Below are 24703 nucleotides of genomic sequence, written 5' to 3' on the forward strand. Positions count from 1 at the left end.
TTCCCCCAAGCCATTAACTCTTTGAACTCTCTGAACTCTTTCAACAGTAGCCCAAATGGAACTGTATAGTGCCACTTAGCAATTTTTTGATGATACTAGTGCAGCGTGTTCTACCGGAAACAAATTCCTTGTGTGTTCTACATACTTGGCAATAAAGATGATTCTGATTCTGAAATATAATTAAATAACTAAAATACAATTACAAATAGAAAGAAAAGAGAGAGCTACACAGAAAATTCAATTTTAAATAGGTGGGTTTTGAGATGGGACTTGAAGGTGGGAAGAGAATCCATGTTACGAATGTTGGGAGGAAGTGAGTTCCAGAGTTTGGGGGCAGAGCAGCTGAAGGCTCTGTCACCCACCGTGCTGAGATGTCATTTTTATTGGTGTTTAGCGTTTGACTAAAAATATCACCCTGTGTGTTTTGGGTATTTTAGATGCTATAAAAGTTTTTCTGATGTTAGTCAGGAAACAAAAAAAATGGTGTTGGTTGTCCTTTAAACAAAGCTTTCAATCATTCGGCCATCCAAGTTTGTGGGTCCATCATCAAGCAAGCCAACAACATCTCACTAAAATAACACAGCGGGTCAACTAGCTTGTTTTGGGTCATGCTGCAGCTTGCCAATCAAGGCTCTCTATTTACAAAAAATGCCATATTTTCTAGACTACAGGGCACACCTTGAATGAAAGGCACATTTAAAAACCTTTACCATATACGAGCCTTTATTATATTACAAGGCGCATGGTCAGCTTTTGAAAAATATTGAAGGTTTTTTGGTGCGCCTTATAGTACGGAACATCCGGTCGAGCTTGTATCCTGTATAGCCACCCCATCCCTCACCTATTTGTGTTTGCTTGCGCGTTTAGGGACGGCCTGAGGATGGAGCTCCTGGAGGTGTGACGAAGTCCCTGGGAACGGGCACACAAGGCCGGTTTGCTCCCAAAAAAACAAGTGTTTGTCCTGACAGCAAATGTGATTGTAGCGGGGCCGTGAGACTCTTGACTGTAACTGTGAATACCCCCCTCGCCCATTCTCTCCTCCATCTGCCATCACTTCCTCCCCCGTGTCAGAAGGAAGAACTTCTTCTCTCCTTCTTCAGTCCTGTGACGTTTCATGCTTTTTTTTTTTTTTTGCAGTCGCGCGGGGAGGTTGCACAACGGGGTCGGTATGAGGGCTCAAAGGAAAGAACCTGAAGACGCACACTGATTGGGAAACTGACTTGAATGAACAAAACATGGATGGGCCGAGGCCAGAAATCTGATTGCAACTGCACTATCAAAGAGGGGTCGTACTGACTGAACGGACAAACCATGAGTCAAAGAAACGTTGTTGTTGTTGTTGTTGGCTTTGTGATATTTTTTTTACATTTTTTTTTTTGCAACCAGTACTTCAGCACTGCCTTGACTTTTACTTTTTGCTTTTCTTTCCGGTTCCATTTACTTTTCTAGTCACTGTAAGTTCAAATGCAATCAAAACATGTTTTCTTTAGACCTGTATGGATGTTTGTGATCACTTTGTTGTTCGGCTACACGCAAGAGACAATACCAATGCACTAACGAAGACGGCAATGCTCCAAATCCCACTGCCCCCCACTGCAAAGGTATTGATTGACGGCTTACGTCCTGATCAATGACCTACAAAGCCCTGCAAGCTGAACAGAGACAAGTCTGTCACGCTAACGTTGCCTTACTCAGCTCTGTCCTTGTATTAATGGAATGTTTGTCCGTCAACTCGCTTTCCAGCTATTGCGCTTTCTGTAAATTTAAGGGGGGGGGGGGGGGGGGTGTTAAGGGGCTGTGCATCAAGGATCGCTGTTGCTCTCTATCTGTGAAAAAAATAACAACTGAAAAAACAAAAAACAAAACTCGTGTGCTGCTTTGTGTGCACTTCGAAAATGTTTTAATATGAGCTGTAAGTGTAATATTGTATCGAACATTGTATCGAAAGCTAAATTGCCGATTGGATCCTTTGACACTGACAGTGAGATCTCGGGCTAGCGAGAGAGCCAAGTGGGGAGACATTATTGTCGGAATTTTCCTGTTGCTGGAAACATAACAGTCACTACGTGGTTATCCTAAGCTGCATTTTTGTCAAGCTGCTAAGAGCTCAGTACGGTGCTATACCATCCAAAGTGAAATTGGAGGTTCATCTCCGACCAGCAGTGTATGCACTTGTGTCGAATGTTACAAATTTATTTTGGTTTGAGATCAGTGGAATCTGAATTTACGGTGTAATGATCGCTTAAAAAAAAACACTTTTATGAAATAGACTGATCATAAAGCACTGTTGTATCATCCTTTCTACACTTTCTCTGAATCTTTACAGAATAAATCGAATACTCACCAATAAGCAGTGTTGTGTTACTTCCGGGTTGAATAATAATACAATTTATTTCAAGCGCCTTTCAAAACACCCAAGGACACTTTACAATAAAAACAATGAAGCAAAGCACATAACAATAAAACCATAAGTAAAATGATACATAATAAAATTGCAGATAGAACTAGACATTGAAAGCAATTTTAAACAAATGGGTTTTGAGGTGAGCCTTGAAAATAGGGAGGGAGTCAATATTGCGGATGTTGGGTGGAAGAGAATTCCAGAGTTTGGGAGCAGAGCGGCTGAAAGCTCTGCATCCCATCGTGGTGAGACGGGCAGAGGGCACATAGAGGTGAAGGGAGGATGAAGATCTGAGGGACCGAGAGGGAACAGAGATTTGAAGCAGGTCAGAAAGATAGGGAGGGGCAAGCTTATGGATGTCTTTGAATGTAAACAGAAGTATTTTGAATTCGATATGATGTTTAACAGGTAGCCAGTGGAGTTGCTGGAGGACAGGGGTGATGTGGTGAAAGGAGGGGGTTCTAGTGATGATCCGGGCTGAACGCTGCTGCCTCTGGCTGTTGCTGCTCACCCGCTTAAAACATTTTTTTTCTTATCCTGTGACTGTAAAGTGTCATTGAGAGTTTTGAACGGCGCTTATAAAGGAAATGTATTATTGTTGTCGTACCAACGGCCTCCTCGTAGCTGGAAAAAGAATGATGCCAGAAAACAAAGCTGTGGGAGACTTTTGTGATGTTTCGCCGTTGCTTGGCGCGCCTCCTGCTGGCGAACTGCCGAAAATATTTCAAAATTGGCAGAGGATCGGTTCCAGTTATTTTTTCATTTTTTTTAATTGAAAGGCAAAATGGGAGTTGAGAATCTCCTAAAATAAGTACAGTATTTGGTCGACAATGACTCTCATCGGGGTAAATATTTTTGTGGCTATTGTGCAATTAGGAGAAGAAATGCAGTGGTGCCAAATCCTGCTTGGATATAAATCAACCCTGGAACTGGAACCAACAAAAATGCAAGCGCCATTGTTTTTTTGTACAAAATGATTTTTTTTTTTTTTTTGGAGGGGCGGCGGGTAGCACCGGTCGACAATTGTAAGCAGCCAAAAGGATCCGAAACGCGTAGACCAGGCATGTCCAAAGTCGGTCCTCGAGGGCCGCTCTCCTGCCTGTTTTCCAGCTCTCCCAGGAGCAACACACCTGATTCAAATGATCAGCTCATCAGCCAGCTCTGAAGCAGCATCAAAATGGTCCTGATGATTTGAATCAGGTGCGTTGCTCCGGGGAGAGCTGGAAAACAGGCAGGACGGCGGCCCTCGAGGACCGACTTTGGACACCCCTGGCGTAGACACAACACAAAAATCAGAAACGTTGTTTTGATGTGTGGGGGGTTTTATTTGTATTCTGAACCTACAATGAGCATACAACTTAACATGATCAAATGCTAGGACAAAAGGTCAAACAGGAATAGGATGTTGACTTTACAACTACTTACATCAACATTCCTATCTTAAGTGGAATAAAATGAATTCACATTAAAATGTTACATTGCTTAGAAGCTCATTCTTTACACAACTACCTAAAAATCGTAACAGATTGGTGATTATTTTTGGCAAAGTTGATGTCCCTCACACACTTTTCTCCAGCGAGCAACACGTTTCCTTTTAGACTTAAATACATAGAGTTCAAGTAACAGGGGGGATTCTTTTTCTTCAAACAAATTAAGCTCAACCCAGATGTCGACCTTTTTTAGGGGGGGCGGGGGGGCGAGTAGCAGCTTCAGGGGATGGGGGCTTGCTTGTGACACGATCAAAATGATTGATTCACATTTATACTAAAAGGAGAGAAAAAAAAAGTCCCTGATAGAAAGGCTATAAAACATATTCACATTCTGCTTGCTTAAGTAAATGTTAACATGGTCGCAGTATTCCTCCTACCCCCAAAAGCTTGCCCACTTCCCACACATCCTGCATGCTCAACACAAAAAAAAAAGTCCAGTTTAAAATAATCACCCGAAACAGACAGCTTTTAAGGTGAGGGCCCCTCGTACACGTACAGCGCACAATTGTCCTTCTCCTCAAAAGGCCTGTGGGTGGTATTAAGGAATTCATTTGACTTATCAAAATATAGATGCATTCATAATACATGAAGGGGCTAAAAGAAAAACAGTGAAGAATGATACAATAATACAAAGCGTTTTGATTTTTTTCCCCGCTCATTACACAAGCAATAGGACCACAGAGGTCAAAGTTCAGGCATCGTCACAGAGAGGAAAAAGTTGGTGGTTGTGGTGGTGGTGGTGGTGGCATCTTATTCCCCGGCACAATGCCTTGATGCTCAGTTCAGCTTGATGCCTGATCGCAGATCAGATGTTTCAAATACCACTTGACTGTGGCCAGAATTAGCTTGGGTGAGTCCATCAAGAAAACAAAAAATATCATGACTGTATAGTAAAAACAGGTATCCGATTAAAAAGTAGAGTTAAAACCACAACCTGGAATTTTAAATTCTAAACTGGAATTTAAAATTCAAAGTCATCGTCTGCCATGTCGATGGCCCAGGCAAACTTTTCACGCTGGGTTTTGTTGTAGATCTTCTCAACTGGAATGCTCCACTTCTTACACCTGGTAAGCGAAAGCAAGATTAGCTGGATGGCCTAATGATTGAAAGCTTTGTTTAAAGGACAACTGACACCATTTTTTTGTTTCCTAACTGACATCAGAAAAACGTTTTATAGCATCTAAAATACCCAAAATACGCGGGCTGACTTAAAGTGTCCCAAAACTACTTCAAAATGACCTCAGAAGGTTTCAGTTTCAGAAGGTCCCGCCCCCTTGTTCGTGACTTCACGCCAAGATGTCTGTCTTGCCTTGCTTGAGAATCAAAATAATGGCTTCAGATTCGGAGAATATGCTTTCTTGTGAGTCATCCAGTTATGAATATGATTCAAATAGTTAGGAAGAGGAAAGAATACATGTTTGCAATCGATTAAAGAAGTCATTCCATGTAATTTTGAGGCATCTGGACTGAAATGTAGCCCCAGTCGCAGAAAATGCACTAGGTGGCGCCCAACCTCCATTGGAAATGGGCTGATTTGTCTGCTGGGAATTTGTGTCAGCTAGTATCAAATAGTAGTCTTGGTGCAACACACAACGATTCACGTTATTTGTGTGTTTTCCTTCTAATTTCACCATCAACACGAAGTTTTCAGACTCAACAAAGTACCCAAAATGCATTGTGTGTCACTTTCTTGGTCAGGGGCGTTCCAGACGTGACGTCACGTCAGGCATCGTCACCAACTTGAAAAGACTCTCTGAATATTCTTAAAACGTAAAATATAGCTATATGTGGTGAAATCTTTGTAAAATACGCTCAGTAGAAGTCATTTGAAGTGATTTTACAAATTATGGACACAACTTGTTCAGAGGCGTCGGTTGTCCTTAAAAAAAAAAAAAAAAAAGAAATTAAAAGTTACTGACCAAGCCACAGAGATGCGAGGGTCCAGATAGTTGAGCTTTGACGTGCCCAGCGCAATTTGCTTGTTTTCTTCCCGATCGGTGGCCTGCACTTCCAGCTTCATCAGCTGCTCTTCTATCCTCTGGACGGTCTTCTTCTTGGTCTCCACGGCTCTACGCGGCCAGGGGGATTGGGGGGTGGCCGTCATTACATGAGGCTGACGCAATCAGACGTGCGGTACATCTTAAGTCCACTCACTTTTTGGATTTCTCATCCTTTCGTACTTTGGCATCAGCCTTGGCGCTCCTCAGCTCTCTTTTGGCGTCTAACAGCTGGTCCCTTTTAGCTTCAATCTGAGACAAACAAAAAGGGCATCCGTGCTATCAACAAATACAAACTTCTCCCATGTTTCCAGTTTCTCGTCTTAGATAGAAGACGAAAAAGTGCGGCAGCCACTTCGCCAAGTCAATCGGCAGTACATATGCACCTAAAAGCTAGCAACCACTCATTTGATGACAATGAGGTTATAATCTTAGCGAAAGAACATAGATGGTTTGAAAGGGGAGTAAATGAAGTGATTCTCATAAAACAACAAAATCCTTCATTAATCAGAATCAGAATCATCTTTATTGCCAAGTATGTAGAACACACAAGGAATGTGTTTCCGGTAGAACACGCTGCACTAGTATCATCAAAAAAACTGCTAAGTGGCACTATACAGTTCCATTTTGGCTACTGTTGAAAAAGTTCAAAGAGTTAATGGCTTGGGGGAAGAAGCTGTTTAAATGTCTGCTGGATTTGGTGCGCATGGATCGGTAGCGCCTGCCTGAGGGGAGTAGCTGGAAAAGGTGGTGGGCAGGGTGCGGAGGGTCCAGTAGGATTTTCCGCGCCCTAGTTTGGATTCTTGCAGTGTGCAAGTCCTCGAGAGTGGGTAGGCCGGTGCCAATGATTTTTTCCGCCGTCCTAACTGTCCGTTGAAGTCGGATTTTGTCCATTTTTGTGGCGGCCCCGAACCAAACGGCGATGGAAGAACACAGGATTAAACCCGTCTGGTGGGGTGAGGTTCAATTTGGATCGTTCAGACAATAGGAAAAACAGGTTAGGCAACATTAGTAATGCTGATGAGGTGATACCGGAGGGAGTGGGGCAATCAGGCCAGTCGTTAGTCAGGAATGTAGGTACAATCGGTGGGGTCGCAGGGAGTGTTCCTCTGCTCCCCCCAACCTGAGAGTAGGGACCTATCATAGCAATGTCCGGAGCCGCCATGTCTGGACATTAGGGATATATATACAGTGAGACCTCAACTTACGAACTTAATTGGTTCCCAGACAGAGTGTGTAAGGCGAAAAGTGTGTATCTCAAAAATAAAATCCCATAGGAAACCATTAAAATGGGAATAATCCGTTCCCGGGTTTCCATAAAATATACCTTTCAACTAAATAAGCCTTAAAACTACACACAACATACCTTATTTATTTCAACTATATAGTATATCCTATGTACGATATCTGAATACAATTGGAAGCAAGAAGGGAAGAAATACATATCTATCAGATTATGAATGTGCAAAATAATCGGATTCCAATTTTGAGATCCAATGCAATCCATTTCTATATAAATCAATATGTATGTATTGTATTTTGTACAGCCGCCCTCGTTTCAAGCTCAGTTAACTCCAGACCCATATAACTTAGGATTTGATGTTTTTTTCTGATGAAAGAAGAGTCTCAGGTTTCTTATGCTGAATTGAATATTTATGTACTCCTAAAACTCAATGACAAACACCCTGGCACTGGAGTGGACACATTTTTTGCACATCCTCTGGAAATGAATGAGTTAATCATACACTCACCTTGGTCTGCAGGTTCTGCATGGATTTCTCAAACGTCTTGGGAGGAGCCCTCTGATGGTTGCAAAGGATGGCCACGGCTCTGTTGGCCCTGTTGTAGGAGAGGATCTTGGCTGGAACGTTCTCATCCACTAGCAGACAAAGCCATGTCGATTTGGCAGGGACAAGGTAGACACTCATCAATCAGGGAAAAGGATGTTGTCATTCATCTGGTACCCCCCCCCCTCCCCCCAGCGACGGCGTAATAATAATAATAATAATACATGTCATTTATATGCGCCTTTCAAAACTCGCAAGGTCACTTTACAGTTACAGAATACGTTTTTTTTCTGTGGGCGAGCAGCGGCAGGCACATGCGCCAGGGTTCACTCAACCTGGAATAACTCAAAAACAGTATAAAGAAAGTTAGCTAGCTGGCTAATAGATAACTAATAGCGTACCATTTGTCAGTTCTTTGAGCTGCTGTTGCAAGGTGATGGAGGCGTTGTAGGTACGGAAAACTTTGGCCGTCAGACCGTCCATCAGTTCCTGGAGGTGCTTGTTGAGAATTGAAGTCTGCCGAAGGCAAATTGAAATGGTGTCAACAGTGTCTGAAACTTATGACAAAAAGTTAGTGGACACCAGGGCAGACAACTTTGAAAAGTTGCCTGCCCCCTTTTTCACAACTTAAAACACAAGAAGATGACTAATCACAAAAATAAACATTGTTGCGAAGAATAAAGGATTTTTTTTAATTAAGGAAGTTCCCACCATAAATGCTCCGTTGCTTAATTTATGGTAAATACCCCTTGCTGAAGAGTTTGCTCAAGTTGTCGTTTGTCGTCAAGGTGCACAATTCAATGTTTGCGTTGCGTTGTCTGCTAAAAGCCACATGGACTCTCTTTCTAAGCGGCTTTCAAAACTTGTACGTTCGTTGTACGTGGCAATTTGCATACTTGACACGTCAGCCAATCAGAAGCCTGTTTCGTGCTTCAGACTATACAGAGACTGTAAAGTGTACTTGACAGTTTTGAAAGGCACTGAGAAAGAGGAGTCCACATGGCTTGTCGCGGTTTGCTTGTAGCTTTTGCTTTATTAAATAAAACAAACGTTTGATTTGATTTTTTTTTTTCCTTGACGAAGTTGTCTGTCACCCGGGCCGAGACATTTTGAAAGTTGTACGCCCAACGTAAAAGTTGTACGCCCCGGGCCTACGTTATTTCAAACACTGGTGTCAATATTCCACACGTAGAGATACGGCGTGCACGACTTATGTCACATCTTTTTGGAGGCCCGCCATCATTTTGCGTTATTGAACCAGCTCAAATTCAAAGTCTTTCCTAAGTTGAAAAAGATCCAAAGTGCAAATCAGGTCTCGTATGATCGGGACCCGAAGGGGGGCGGCTGCGCCTTCTCGGCTCCAAGTACTAGCTGCTTGCGCCACCATGAGAAAATGTCGTTAGGCATCTTGCTGCGGTTGAAGGGCAAACGAGGGCAAACAAGGAAATGGCTTACGTTCAGGCGATCAAACAGGTCGTCATCTGGCTCTTTGTTCTCCATGAACAACTGAAGGTTTTTAAAGACCTAAAGAGAAAGCGCAAGCAGGGAAAAAGGCGTTGCTACATGAGGTCGTGCTCCTTGGAGAGTTGCCAATTCTTACCCTTTTCTCCACCGGGACTTTGTTGTAATATCGGATGGAATCTTTACCCAAGAAGTCAAACTCCACCACAAACTCTTGCCCATCGTTCTCCGGATAGAGTTTGAGGTGTTCCACTCTCAGGGAGCAGCAGCCAACCGTGTCGGCGGTCTCTCCTTCCTCTTTCTCGTTTCCCGCTCTCAGAGCCAACTGCGGCACAGAAACAAGAGCAAGTCGGCCCACGAAGCTTCAACACCTGACGGCCGGCGCAGCGCTGACCTTGTCGATGAAGTAAAGCGCCACCGCCCTCTGTCGAATCCTCATCTCCTTAGACTTCCAGTCGTCGCGATATTGGGTCCTGATGCGGTCCACGCATTTCTTTAGTCGGCGGGCCGTTTCATACTTTTGCCAGTCCTTCTCTCCCTGCGCACAACCGCAACGGACGACGGTTGGCGCACAAATGCTGAGTGATGAAACAAGGCGTACGGAGAGTTGGCTCAAGCCTACCTTGATCCTCGAGCTGGGGTTCAACATGATGTACTTGATGGAGCCCTGGATGTTCTCTGTCCACGACACCAACCACGTCACTTTGTTATCATGCCGAACTTCTTTCCATTTTGTGCCCGGGGGAGGCTGCGGGTGCTTGGAGTCCCTGAATGTATCATTACGAGTTGTTGGTAAAAGGTTCTGTGTGCACTTTTTGAATCGCCGCACGTGTTTCAATATACAGTGATACCTTGGCTTACAAACTTAATTGGTTCCCAGACAGAGTGAGTAAGGCGAAAGATGTGTATCCCAAAAACTAATTTCGCATAGGAAACCATTAAAATGAGAATAATCCGTTCCCAGGTCTCCATAAAACATAATTTTCTACTTTCTTCTAATTTTCTAAGCCTTAAAACTACACAAAATATACATTGTTTTATGTATAATAAATGTGCTGTGGTACTATAATTAAAGAAATAAACAGCTGAGATAGGCTCCAGCAACCCCCGCGACCCTAATGAGGAATAAGCGGCACAGAAAATGAGATGAGATGAGAACTGTACTGTATAATAAAGTCGTTTTATTTAACTTTGTAACGGTCGATGGCTTGATGGAATGGAGTGGCCGGTTTCATCAGCATTAAACACTTGATGAGGAACGTAGCCTTCTTCTTTCACCATCTTGAGGAAAGATCCCTTGTAGGTGCTTTCTCTGCGATAATGTTACCTTTTTTCTCATCAATTGTGTTCTGTTTAGCTGGGTTGATAGCTTTTTGCATCAAGTGTACAGATGGCTTGTGCAGGTTATTTGTGGAGCCTGATTGATGAGATATTTTAACCTTCCAGTCTCCACTCTGCTTTTGAACTATCAAAGTTGAAACGAGTCCAAATTTCACTGTTTTCTATCCATTTTTTGCATAAAGTGTCTCAAGGAGCTCTGGGTTGTACATCTTGGAAGTTGTGATATTGCAAGCAGACACACTAGAAACATCATTAATAGCTGGTTCACTTGCTTGTCTTTTAATTTCAAATTGAACTAAGTTGAAACGAGTCCAAATTTAACTGTTTTCTATCTATTTTGTCACTCTGTCGTCTGCCTGTCTCTAATGTTTAAACCACCTCCCCTCACTGCTGCGTTCTAGACCAATCACGTGGCTTTAACAGACGACTGGGTGTGGGGAATTGACCAAAACAAGCCGGCTGCCATTTTCTTTTCATAAAATTTTCAGAAATTTAACGTTCGTAAACCGAAAAGTTCGTAAGCCAAGGGGTTCGTAAACAGAAGTATCACTGTGCACCTTCTGATTTCTATATCCAAGGACTATGTCACAGGTGTTAAAGTCAAGGCCAGGGGGCCAAATCAAAGTCAAAGTCAGCTTTATTGTCAAATATGCTAATATGTGGCCCGGTACTCGAGTGGTTAGCACACCGGCTTCACAGTGCAGAGGTCGCATCCCGGTCCGGCCTCCCTGTGTGGAGTTTGCATGTTCTCCCCGGACCCGCGTGGGTTTTCTCCGGGTCCTCCGGTTTCCTCCCACACTCAAAAAAAAAAACTATGCATGGCAGGCAGATTGACCACTCCAAATTGTCCCTGGGTGTGAGTGTGACTGTTGTATGTCTTTGTGTGCCCTGCGATTGGCTGGCAACCAATTCAGGGTGTCCCCCGCCTCGTGCCCGAAGACAGCTGAGATAGGCTCCAGCAACCGACACGACCCTAATGAGGAATAAGCGGTACGGAAAATGAGATGAGATGCTAATATGTATGATCTGGCCCTCCACATTATTTTATTCGGCCAGCGAAAGCAAATCAAGCATATCAAGTGCCATGATGCTTGCTAAACCAAAATCTCAAACGTTCCCATCTAAACCACAATAACAGTCATTATTATTATTATTATTATTTTTTTAATTGAATGTAGCCACAAGTGCCCTCTGTATTTATCCGGTCCCAAGCCCGGATAAATACAGAGGGTTGTGTCAGGAAGGGCATCCGACGTAAAAAATTTTGCCAAAACAAATATGCGAATCAAACCTCTTGTATCATGACTGTAAGACAGTTGTGAGGTGCGCTGTCGGTGTGACGGAGGAATTCAAGGTGAAGGTGGGACTCCACCAGGGGTCAGCTCTGAGCCCCTTCTTATTTGCTATGGTGATGGACAGGCTGACAGACGATGTTAGACAAGAATCTCCTTGGACCATGATGTTTGCAGATGACATTGTGATATGTAGCGAGAACGGGGAACAGGTGGCGGAGAAACTAGAGAGGTGGAGATATGCCCTCGAAAGGAGAGGAATGAAGATCAGTCGCAGCAAGACGGAATATATGTGTGTGTGAATGAGAGGGATCCAAGTGCAAGAGTGATGCTCCGGGGAGAAGAAGGTGGAGGATTTTAAGTACTTGGGGTCAACTGTCCAGAGCAATGGAGAGTGTGGAAAAGAGGTCAAGAAGCGTGTCCAGGCAGGCTGGAGCGGTTGGAGAAAAATGTCAGGTGTGATGTGTGACAGAAGGGTTTCAGCTAGGATTAAAGGAAAAGTGTATAAAACAGTGGTGAGACCAGCCATGATGTTTGGACTGGAGACAGTGCCACTGAAGAAAAGACAGGAAGCAGAGCTGGAGGTAGCAGAGCTGAAGATGTCGAGGTTTTCTTTGGGAGTGACCAGATTGGATAGGATCAGGAATGAGTACATTAGAGGGACAACTCATATTAGAGGCTTTGGAGAGAAAGTCAGAGAGGCGAGACTGAGATGGTTTGGACATGTCCAGAGGAGAGAGAGTGACTATATCAGGAGAAGGATGCTGAGCCTTGAACTGCCAGGCAGGAGACCGAGAGGAGGACCGAAGAGGAGGTTTATGGATGTGGTCCAAGAGGACATGAAGGTAGCTGGTGTGAGAGAAGAGGATGCACAAAACCGGGTTAGATGGAGGACATTGATTCACTGTGGCGACCCCTGAAGGGAAAAGCCGAAAGGAAAAGAAAGATTTGTTTTTTCAAATTTGAAAAACAGTTATTCATCAATTTGTTGTGGGCTCTAGATATAATATGTGGAGGGGATTAAACATTCTAATCGTTTCCCCAAATCCATAATGGCCTGACAAGTTAAAAAAACAACAAAAAAAGCACTAACTTGCTGCAGTTGATGATGATGTCTTTAGGTCTCATCCGACGTTTAAGCATGCCCATCTTGGGATGGTCTCCACGACCTCGAAACAGGCCGGGAGGCTCGATGCGAAAGTTAGCAATCCGTTCCTTATGATTGTCCATGATGCAGAAGCCGTACTCCTGCAAGAGTTTCTCATTATCTGCTTTTATTTTCTACAAAAAAAGTGCAAAGAAAGGAAAAAAAGTTAATGAAAACCTTGAGTACAGAAGAAAAGTGAGACACTGCAAAAGGCAGAGTGGGCTTGTGATAAAACAGGAATTTGTATCGGCACATGGATGCAGGGTACACCACGAAGCCAAGAAAGATAAGCTCTGCAGATGCTGTTTGCTTTGCTTTCTGATTACAGTTCAGATATGTGCACCAGAGAGAAAGTTACTGTATTTTCCAGTGTATAAGGCACACCCTAAAGCAGGGGTGGGCAAACTTTTTGACTCGCGGGCCGCATTGGGTTCTAAAATTTGACAGAGGGGCCGGGCCAGGAGCATTTGGAGGGAGTGTTTGGGCCGGAAATACTAAACCTAAAGCATTAAAGGAAAACCAACGCCACTGGACAAGTTATGTCCATAATTTATAAAATCACTTCAAATGACTTCGACTGAGCGTATTTTACAAAGATTCCACAGCATATAGCTATAGTTTACGTTTTAAGACTTGCGCTGAATATTCATGAAGTCTTGTTTTCGAGTTGATGACGATCCCCATGTGACGTCACGTTTGGACCGCCCCTGACCGAGAAAGCGACACACAATGCATTTTGGGTACTTTGTTTGGTCTAAAAACTTCGTGTTGATCCGTGTTGATGGCAAAATTAGAAGGAAAACACATAAATAACGCCATGGTGAATCGTTGTGTGTTGCACCAAGACAACTATTTGATATTCGCTGACACAAATTCCCAGCTGACAAATCAGCCCATTTCCAACGGAGCTTGGGCGCAATCTTCTGCATTTTCTGGGTGCTACATTGCTGGCTCGAATTGATATGGGAGGACTCCTTGAGTCAATTGCAAACACTTATGCTTTCCTCTTCAGAACTATTTGAATCATATTCATAACTGGATGAGTAACAAGAAAACATCTTCTCCGAATCTGAAGCCATTGTTTTGATTCTCGAGCAAGGCAAGACGTCTTGGCGTGACGTCACGAACAAGGGGGTGGGACCTTCCGAAACTGGCCATTTCCGGATTCATTTTGAAGTCATTTTTATTGGTGTTTTTTCATTTAACTAAACATATCAGCCTGCCTGATTTGGGTATTTTAGATGCTATAAAACGTTTTTCTGATGTCAGTGGGAAACAAAAAAAATGGTGCCGGTTGTCCTTTAAACGTAGTGTGTACAAACCTCATAGCACAGTAAGAACACTACAACCCAATTTATTAACTGTCTTTCAAATGTGAAAAATATCCTTGATTAGTTAATAAATTTGTCTCAAGGAGTATGGCGTTTACATACTATTTCACAGATACTTGGAGGAGGAAATGGAAATAGATTAAAATAACATATGCACTGTGATTTATCAAGATTGCGTCTGTTTTTAATATGTTTTCATTGAAGGGGCAAAGTGAAAGAAATCAACATTTATTGAAAAATGGAATCACTTTCAACATTCAAAACATATTACACAACGAAATATTCAAGCTCAATAATACCTACTTATGTTAAATTCCGCCAAATCATAGATGGTTTGTCCTGACCGCACGCTCAACAAACTCTCCAGTGACGCCCTCGCCTTCAGGCGCAAACAGTACACGTGTACCGTCGCCAAGCACACAGACATAGGCTACCTGCAGTTGAAATTTGCATACTCGGCACGGCAGCCAATCAGAAGCCTGCTTCTTTCTTCCGGACTTTCGCAAGCGTTATAAAGTCGTGCAATTGCATGTCATTTTCCAAAATAGATGCACAGAACCTCAGCCCAGAAGAAAGATTCAAAAGAAGCTAACAACATATGTGACGCTGCAAAACGTAAATTTACATTAAACTGTGACTGTAAAGTGTACGTGAGACTCATGAAAGGGGCTTAGTGGCTTGTAGGAAGTATTGCAAACGATGCATTGTGCACCACAATGACAATCGACGACTGCAGCAAAATCTACAGCCATGCACATTTACCGTAAATTAAGCAGGGTAGCGTTTGTTGTAGTTACATTCTTGATTTAAAAAAAACTTTATACTTTGTGACAATGTTTTTTAATGTGATTAGTTGTCTCATTGTGCTTCAAGTTGTGAAAAATGGGGTAGGCAACTTTTCAGTTATCTGCCCTGTTGTCCGCTAACTTTTTGTCATGAGTTTCAGACACTGTTTTTACTATAATTTGGGCAAGTTCGGCGGGCCGGATTAAAAAGCCTCACGGGCGTATGTGGCCCGTAGTTTGCCCATCTCTGCCCTAAAGCCTTCATTTTCTTGAAAAGATGACCCCGCACCTTATACTGCGGTGCGCCTTATGTGTCATATTGAGCCACAACCGGTCTTGCAACAAACGTCAGCAGCCACCGACTCGACCCCCCTCCAGGGGTAAGAATAATACATTTTATTTCAAGCGCCTTTCAAAGCTATCAGGGACACTTTGTAGTCACAGACAAGCACAGATACAATAATAAATAAAATACAATTATAAATAGAAACAAGAAATAGAGCTACACAGAAAATGCAATTTTAAATAGGTGGGTTTTGATATGGGATTTGAAGGTGGGAAGAGAATCGATGTACTTCCTGAGGCTGCTAAAGAAGCATGGCCTGCCACAGGAGGTGCTTCAACATTTCTACACGGCCGTCATCGAATCCATCCTGTGTTCTTCCATCACCGTTTGGTTCGGGGCCGCCACAAAAATGGACAAAATCCAACTTCAACGGACAGTTAGGACAGCGGAAAAAACCATTGGCACCGCCCTACCCACTCTCAAGGACTTGCACACTGCAAGAATCCAAACTGGGGCTCGGAAAATCCTACTGGACCCTCTGCACCCTGCCCACCACCTTTTCCAGCTACTCCGCTCAGGCAGGCGCTACCGATCCATGCACACCAAATCCAGCAGACATTTAAACAGCTTCTTCCCCCAAGCCATTAACTCTTTGAACTCTCTGAACTCTTTCAACAGTAGCCCAAATGGAACTGTATAGTGCCACTTAGCAATTTTTTGATGATGATACTCGTGCAGCGTGTTCTATCGGAAACAAATTCCTTGTGTTCTACATACTTGGCAATAAAGATGATTCTGATGTAGAATGTAAAACCAGCCTATACTGCAGCAACTTAAAATGTAGTGTGCCTTAAATTTGGAAAACTGTGATCTATTTATATATTATATTCTGAAAACTTTTCTATATTTATATATTTGGAAAACGTTTTTCATTCATTGAATGTGCGCCTTATAGGCCGCTATGCTGTATATGTGGAAAAAGTTTGTAAATACAACATTCATGGGGATGCCCCTTCCCATACCTATTTGACCTTCTTCAAATTTCTATTCCCTCTCGTTCCCTCAGATCCCCTTCCGCCCTGCACCTCTGTGTGCCCCCCTGCCCGTCTCAGCACGATGGATGACAGAGCTTTCAGCTGCTCTGCCCCCAAACTCTGGAACGCACTTCCTCCCAACATTCGTAACATCGATTCTCTTCCCCCCTTCAAATCCCATCTATTTAAAATTGCATTTTCTGTGTGGTTCTCTCGTTTCTATTTATAATTGCATTCTATCTGTGATTGTATTATAGTACCTATGCTTGTCTGTGACTGTAAAGTGACATTAAGAGCTTTGAAAGGTGCTTAAAATGCAAGGTATTTATTATTATTATTTATTATTGCTGCTGTGGACTGCAAATTTCCCCATTGTGGGACGAATAAAGGTATTCTGATTCTGATCATAGACCGTAAATACAGTACATGTGTATGTTTAAGTCTTATCTTACTATGTGCATATACAATATGAGTGAGGATATGTGTATTGAGACCTGAGGTGGAGTCTGTGCCTGTGTGTGTGTAAGCTCGACAACGGACCACAGATGCACATGGCTGTCTTCACGATGATCGTGGACATGCTGCAGTCTATCCGACATCCAAGATGAGGTCCGACACTTGGCGGGGGTACACCGTGAACTGGTTGCTAGCCAATCGCAAAGTCTGTCCCCGGGACGCAGGGACAGGCTTGAACGCGACACTCAAAAACGGGGAGATGGATCGTCAGGGTGACAGAAGCTTACCAATTTGTCTTCCTTAGACATGGCCTTTTTGGCTTCTGTCTGAGCCTTGAAGTAGTCGGACATCTCCGAAAAGTTGCATTTGTTCAAATCTGTGATCTTTGCTTTTTCCTCCGATGTCATTTCCTGCAGTTGGAAAAATATCCTAGTAATTAAAAAAAAAAAAAAAAAAAAAAAAAAAAGACTTGCAGAAACTCTCAAGAGACACGGCGGATTCTTTTCCACCTACTTTCCGCCAATCTTTAAAAAAGTTTTTTCGAAAGATGTCCTTTGTGGTGTATTCGTGATCCAGCATTTTGGCAAAGAACGTGGCCACCTCTTCTGCCTCTGGGCTGAGCCTCATTGGCTTACCTTCAACATAGATGGGTAAATCAATCAATACAATATGGTGATCGGACGGGTAAAAGTGGCGGCAGGTCAACACCGGTTTCGTACCATCATAGTAGAAATTGACTTTGCTCGGGAGGGGCTCATATGGAGGGGCAAACAGGGGACCTTTATGCTCCAGAAATTTCCACTTCACACCATCGGTGTATCTCTCCTCTTCCCACCTGGAGTCAGCGTGAAATATAGGGCGGTGTATTTTATATACCATATTTTCCAGTGATGAGAAGGTTTCTTCAGCCGTCATCTGTACAAAAGTGAAGGTTTCGGACGTTTCGCCTCCTATCCAAGAGGCTTCGTCAGCGAACTAAAGTCTGACTGGTCGTATCGGCCCCATTTATATATCCCTAATGTCCAGACCTTTTTTTTTTATAAAAAAATTTATAAACAAATCCATGGTTGTGCTATGGGCTCACCAGTTTCACCCATAGTGGCTGATCTTTACATGGAAGAGATGGAGAAACAGGCCCTCACATCCTTCCCAGGGACAAAACCTAGACACTGGTTTAGATATGTGGACGATACTTTTGTCATAATTAAGAAACAAGAAATTCAATCCTTCACAGATCATCTCAACTCTGTCGACTTCAACATTAAATTTACTCGTGAGGACATTCAAGAGAACCAACTAGCCTTCTTGGATTGTAAAGTAATTATAAAAGAGGACAGAGCGCTAAAAACAGAAGTCTTTAGGAAGGCTACGCACACTGACCAATACTTACTTTTTGACTCTAACCACCCTTTACAACATAAACTAGGAGTTATCAGAACCCTCCAGCATAGGGCTAAACTAATACCAACTAGCACTGAAGGTAGAGAAAAGGAGTCAAAACATATCAGGAGAGCACTCACTAACTGTGGGTACCCTCAGTGGTCATTCAACAAATGTCAGAAAGAAAGAATAGCGAACGAAACCAATAATTCTCAAGATTCTAAAAGGAGAGCAGTAGCAGTACCGTACATTGCAGGAGTTTCTGAAAAATTACAAAGAGTCCTTTGGCAACATAAAATTCCTACTTATTTCAAACCGATAAACACGTTAAGGCAAAAATTAGTGCATCCAAAAGATAGGCTACCAAATGAAAAACAAAGTAATGTAGTTTATTCCATACATTGTAAGAATGAAAATTGTAAAGAGCAGTACATTGGGGAGACTCAACAAATTCTCAAAAAAAGACTTTATCAACATCGCAGGGATAATACTAGTGGGCCTCAATCGGCAGTACATTTGCACCTAAAAGCTACTAACCACTCATTTGACGACAATGAGGTTAAAATCTCAGCGAAAGAACATAGATGGTTTGAAAGGGGGGTAAAAGAGGCGATTCTTATAAAACAACAAAATCCTTCATTAAACCGGTCTGGTGGTGTGAGGTTCAATTTGGATCATTCATACAATAGCCTGCTCAGGCAAAACAGGTTAGGCAACTTTCGCAATGCTGATGAGGGTCGTTATGCTGATGAGGTGATACCGGGGGGAGTGGGGGTAATAGGCCAATCGTTAGTCAGGAATGTAGGAACAATCAGTGGGGCCACAGGGGGGGGTCCCGCGCCCCCCCCAACCTGAGAGTAGGGACCTATCATAGCTGTGTCCGGCGCCACCAGGTCTGGACATTAGGGATATATAAATGGGGCCGATACGACCAGTCAGACTTTAGTTCGCTGACAAAGCCTCTTGGATAGGAGGCGAAACGTCCGAAACCTTCACTTTTGTACAGATGACGGCTGAAGAAACCTTCTCATCGATGGACCACTCCTGTACGACTGAGAGCTTACACAGACATATTTTCCAGTGTATAAGGTGCACCCCAAAGCCTTCATTTTCTTCCAAAGATGACTTAAAACGCCATGCACCTTGAAGGTGGGCAGTGTCTGAAACTAAACAAAAAGTTTCCGGACACCAGAGCAGACAACTGTGAAAAGTTGCCTGACCAGCCATAAAGTTGCCTGCCCCATTTTTCATAACTTGAAATACAATAAGACGACTTATCGCGAAAAAAAACCTTGTTGCAAAGTATTAAAGATTGATAATCAGAATATATAACAGAACAACACTTTAAAACGTACCTACCACAAATGCTCCCTTGCTTAATTTATGGTAAATATCCCTTGCTGATGATTTTGCTCCAGTTGTCGTTTGTCCATACACAGTTGGGCATGCTGCACAATGCGTTGCGTCGTCTGCTACAAGCCACGTGAACTCCTCTTTCCACGATGCTTTTAATGTATGTTTACGTTTTGTAGCGTCATACATTTTGTTAGCTTCTTTTGAATCTTTCTTCTGGGGCTAAGGTTTTGGCTTGATTCCTAACCACTTATCCATTTACCTCGTGTTCTCTGTGCGTCTACTTTGAAAAAATGATATGCAAATGCACCCGGAAGCACAAAGTTATTCGATGCAGGCTTCTGATTGGCTGCTGAGTATGCAAATTGCCAAACTAACCGAAATTCTGAAATTTCCAAAACGAACGAAGATTTCCAAATCGGAATCTAGCAAACGCTTCATTTGAAAAAATATCCTTTTTTTAAAAAGTTGTCGGCCACCCTGGCGGAGACGTTCTGTAAGGTGTACGCCCGACATAAAAGTTGCACGCCCCGGGCATACGTTATTTCAGACACTGCTCCTTATATAAGGCCACATTGAGCCATAACAGGGCTGGCAACTACTGTCAGCAGCCACTGACTCCATCCATTCAACCACCCTGCCCCAAATAGAGGAAGTCATGCGTAACCCCAGCCTTTACTGTAGTACCATATGTATGGAAAACTAATATTTATATTTGGAAAACGTTTCTCATTCATTGGGGGTGCGCCTTATAGGTCAATGTAATAATGTATGGAAAAAGTTTGAAAATACATCATTCATTGGGGGTGCACCTTATACACTGAAAAATACGGTATAAATTTAAATGGCATGAAAGAATTGCACCAACTCACCATTTCCATTTCTCTTCCGGTTCCTTTTTTACTTTCTTTTTTCCATCAGCACTTTCTCCTTTTTTATCTTTTGTCTTTTTAGACTTTGTGTCCTAAAAGGGGAAGAGAAATGAGAAGAGTGCACCCAACCCAAATTCGACACTTGCATTACAAAGATGAAGATAAATAAATACAGGTAGCATCCGACTTACGACCGGCTCGAGTTACGACCACCCATACTTGCGACCATGACCTTCAGACCCTATTTTAAACATTTTACGCCTGGCACCGCAACACGCTAGCAGGCCGGCAATGCGTACGACCATTTTTGCAAGCCAGCATCTCACTCTCGTACAGCAATCGACTGTGTGATGGCACGAGAGGGGGGAGTTTGCGAGTCAGCCTCAGAGTCTCTATTCAAAATTTAGAATGGATTTCGAACTTACGACCGTTTGGTCGGAACGGAACTTGGTCGTAAGTCGGATGTTACCTGTACTTTGAAAAACCCCAAAGTCATCTAGGCTGTCCGGAGAAAATAAAATTAAAACCAAGACAAAAGCTCAGAGTGCTTACAAACTCGACATGGTGTTTTTGTTTATTTTTATATGCCAGTGTATTGTCTTTATGAGTTTTGTTTTGATTGTATTCAAACAGAAGTCGTCTTTGCACAATTTTTAAAAAAGGCAGCGCGGTAACAACACTGTACGTTGAATACTATGTTTCCATTTCCTGTAATCTCTGAGTGAGGTGGTTCTCACTTTGTTGATGCTAAATCTGGAATATCGTCAAGGCTACTGAGTTGAAATCAAATTGAATACCTTTGTCGAAATTTTGGTTTAATTTGACACGTTCACTAGTATTGCATTGCGACGTTGCACATAAGCCAACATACTAACTTACCTCCATTTGTTTTCTTTTTTTGTCCTTCTTGTCATTTTCTGTCTTAACCTTTTTGGCCTTAAAATCATAACTGAAACATGAGCATTCACAAAACCAAGTGAGACCAGAAAGATTGTTAACGTGATGAATGGCAGGTTTAAACATTGACCGGGCACTCACTCGTCATCATCGTCGCGCTCTCTCTTGAGAGACTTCTCGTGTTTCGGTGAGAGGTAAAAGTCATCGTTGGGCTCACACTTGACGTGTGGTGGGCTGAAAAAAAGCAGCACAACAATCAAGCTTCAATTTTTTTAAACATAGGATGGGCCATAGGTTTGTATCCAAAATGGGATGTTTCAAAGTGTGGATCTTAAAAGAGACGCCGAGTATCCATACCTGGCAAATCCATTCTCTTTCTCCTTTTTGATTTTAGCATCAAGGACTTTCATCTGCAAAAGGTTAACATGCTTGTTAATTAACGGGCATTCCCTTCAAAACCGTTTTGGAGGAATCTCACTTTCGGTGTGAGAGAACCAAGCAATCTTGGGCAACCAAAACACCCATGCCGAGACGGCATCGCAATGCACCTTCTTCTCCTTGTGCTTGTCCTTCAATTTCTCTGTGCTTCCGTCTTTGTGCTTCATCTTGTCCTTATCTTGATGTTTTTTGTCAGACGCGTGGTCACTGATGTGGAAATAAATGAAACACACAGCAGAGATCAGAATTGGTGGGACAAAATGTATATGGGGCTCACGCCACCCGAGTCAAGGAGGTGTGTGCTGTCTAGTTTGTACCCATTGCCGTGCTGCTTTAGTTTCTCCCGTTCCTTATCCTTCTTATGGTCCTTGTGTTTCTGTTCTTTGTATTTATGCCTGTGGGAGTCTACAAGAAAAAGGAGGTGGTTAGGTGAGGGCGGGGGGCATCTAAATCTGCACTCACTTTTGGGATATCCCCAACATGATGTGAGGTGTTCTGGTTAGTAGTTTTAAAGGTTGCTGTAGTTCGCTTGTGGTAACAAGTGCTTCTGCTCTGACGTGTCAGCGTTATTTTATTGTTTGCGCTTGCATTATGTACATTAATTCTGAATTTACCGCGCCACAAATTAGGATGAATGGTTGTCTGCTCACATCGTTTTAGGTTTGTCATCTTATTTCATTTTAACTTGTATGCATACATTGTATTATGACTGGATTACAATTTGGTATAACTGAGTTTTTAGTGCTTGTTTTTTAAACTTTGATTTGTTTGAATCACAGGTGTCACCCTATCCATTGGTGACCGCTCCTCCCGAAAAAAATACATATTGTTCCACGTCAATCCATTGTAAATTTGGTAAAACCAGACATTCATTCTTCATAATTATAGTATTTGTAATGAATGTTAACCAAACGGTTTGAAATGGTTCGATTCACCTCAATCCTTTTCTACTTGAACTCGGCTGTCAAAAGTTACTTTCTCTCGGGCAATTACGAATTTACCGGCGACCGAAACAATCACACCGGCGTCGACAATGAGGCCTTCGCTATCGCCGGTCGGTCACATCGCGTTCCCCAGCGAAAGCCCGGTGGAAGCGATATGGGACGCCCTCTCAGCCGCCCAGGCACGTTCGTACAGTCGGACACCTCGTAGGCGGCGAGCTCGGGTTCGGCTCGCAGCAGTCAGGCAGGCCGCTGCGCCGAAAAATAAAATGGCGCAGAGACTAAGTCCTCAACCCCCAAACCCTCACTTTCAGGTGGAAAATTCGCCCGCTGACCGAGACGGACGGCCACTTCTTACGCGACAAATCGTCAACACACCTCGAGCTCTGTCCAAATACCCATCCGAAGTGGCGATAGTATTTTCCCAAGAGCTGTGGCAAGACCTCCGTTTTGAACAATAGACGCTTGTGAGCGAGAGAGAGGACTTAGTCTCTGGACGCCATTTCTGTGCCCTGCTCGAAACTAATCCCAGGTTGTCATTTATCAACCAAAATATGTGGAAATTAGAGGGGCAGATAAGAGTTTTAATCGGGATGTATATTGGACCCTTACCGTTAACTCGAGAGCCACGGTCGATCTGAAATACATTAGAAAGGAGACACGGGTTACATTTCGTCGAAGCTAACCAGCCGGCGGCTAACTAACTTTGAACTTGCTGGAAATCGACTGCATCTTAGCTTCTTAGCTAGTTGAGCTAACGCGCGACGCTGACTGGCTAGTAATTTGACTTGGCTAAATCGAGACGGCTCGAACGCAATGCTAACACCACACTAAATCCAGCCTTAAGACACTTTATTCAAATCTTCGTCTAACCAAATAACAGATAAGTAACAACGCGTCAACACGCTGCTGTGTCATCATTAACGACCAGAGTACAAGTTGTCAACGCACTGTTGTTAATCGTTTATATCAATTACCCATAGTATCAATACAACGAGGAGACTTGAAGAAGACACTCGACCGACTTGCATTAGCAGCCACTATTCACAGTTAGCTAAATTACCCTGCCAAGCCAAACACATTGAACGCTAGCAAGCGTGTCCGCGCTGATCAACGATGGCGGCGTCACGAACAGTGCTCGGCGTTACCTGGTCTTCGTTGCGGGAATGGTCACCACTCATTTCCTAAGCGCTGACTCACAAACAAAATAAAATAAAAATGACAAACGTCAGGGGGGAACCACAAGACCGGCGAACGGCAGCAAGGAGAATGAAGAAAGGACTAGCTGGCTATGACCTAAGTGCCAATTGAATTGCAGTGCGCATGCGCTACATTTAAATGCTTCGCAGGCATGGAGCTCCTCCTTCCGAGAAACGTGTAGCCGTTTCGCAGTGGCTACAAGCGGCAGCAGCTCAACCTTCCCCAAAATCGCTACTTTTGGTTGTATCCATAGAACAGACTTGACGCATGACGCAATATGGTTACCATCACCACGTGGTCAATTGTACGAAAGATACACTTGTGTGTGAATGACGATATCTGGTCCTTGGAATTGTGTTGTTCTATGACTTCTTATGTGAAGGTAATTTGAAAGGTGCTTATAAATGAAATGCATGATAATGAATTAGAGTGAGGCCAACCAACCTGCCATCGGTAACCTAAAGAGGCAACGACACAAGCGATCACATAACAACTCGGGGAGTTTCAGACGACAGATGATGTGTAATGGAGAACGTAAAGGTCACCTGCTACGTTTTTGTGCTCTCGACACTGACAACAATTATCTGAACCAAAACTGTTTCTGCATCAGCAGTAATGTCCCAGTAGCTCAATGCCAACGCGCCTGTGGCGTCACACCTGTGTATGATTTTGAAGTGCGCCTTTCAACCCTTTCATGTCTTTCAATTCAGAATCAGAATCAGAATCAGAATACCTTTATTCGTCCCGCAATGGGGAAATTTGCAGTCCACAGCAGCAATTGAAGAGGGATGGGGTTGGGGTGGGAGTGAAAGGA

At 43.2% G+C, this 24703-nt stretch overlaps 2 protein-coding genes across 2 annotated transcripts in view; one reads left to right on the top strand and one right to left on the bottom strand.

Moving 5' to 3' along the window:
- The window catches only part of zhx3a (zinc fingers and homeoboxes 3a), a 33685-nt gene extending 29118 nt beyond the window's left edge, over positions 1-4567 (top strand). The window contains exon 3 of the mRNA XM_089011128.1: positions 868-4567. Within this exon, the coding sequence (XP_088867254.1) occupies positions 868-901 (34 nt within the window). The 3' untranslated portion in view covers positions 902-4567. The remainder of the gene's footprint in view (positions 1-867) is intronic.
- On the bottom strand, positions 3702-23999 carry top1a (DNA topoisomerase Ia). The gene is made up of 21 exons (XM_089011129.1): positions 23838-23999; positions 23302-23326; positions 22066-22153; positions 21859-21955; positions 21668-21720; positions 21452-21544; positions 21293-21362; positions 20414-20505; positions 17528-17643; positions 17322-17443; positions 17096-17218; positions 12863-13050; positions 9759-9903; positions 9531-9674; positions 9276-9461; positions 9131-9199; positions 8077-8191; positions 7640-7767; positions 6046-6140; positions 5811-5960; positions 3702-4955 (listed from the first exon to the last, which is right to left on the bottom strand). The coding sequence occupies exons 1-21, from the start codon at positions 23868-23870 to the stop codon at positions 4853-4855; spliced, it is 2235 nt and encodes a 744-aa protein (XP_088867255.1). The 5' UTR covers positions 23871-23999; the 3' UTR covers positions 3702-4852.
- Positions 24000-24703: the final 704 nt, after the last annotated feature.

The sequence above is a fragment of the Hippocampus bargibanti genome, linkage group LG12 (genome assembly GCF_051943395.1).
Source record: "Hippocampus bargibanti isolate YZ-2025 linkage group LG12, ASM5194339v1, whole genome shotgun sequence".
Classification (NCBI taxonomy): Eukaryota; Metazoa; Chordata; class Actinopteri; order Syngnathiformes; family Syngnathidae; genus Hippocampus; species Hippocampus bargibanti.

What these genes read in the sequence shown, in the direction of transcription:
- top1a (XM_089011129.1), bottom strand. Translation starts at nt 23,870, where the DNA reads ATGAGTGGTGACCATTCCCGCAACGAAGACCAG. An exon ending in CCGGAAGAGAAATGGAAATG is followed by an intron (nt 17,644 to 20,413) that starts GTGAGTTGGTGC and finishes CGCTGACTCCAG; the next exon opens with GTGGGAAGAGGAGAGATACA. An exon ending in AAGTCCCGGTGGAGAAAAGG is followed by an intron (nt 9,200 to 9,275) that starts GTAAGAATTGGC and finishes CTTTCTCTTTAG; the next exon opens with GTCTTTAAAAACCTTCAGTT.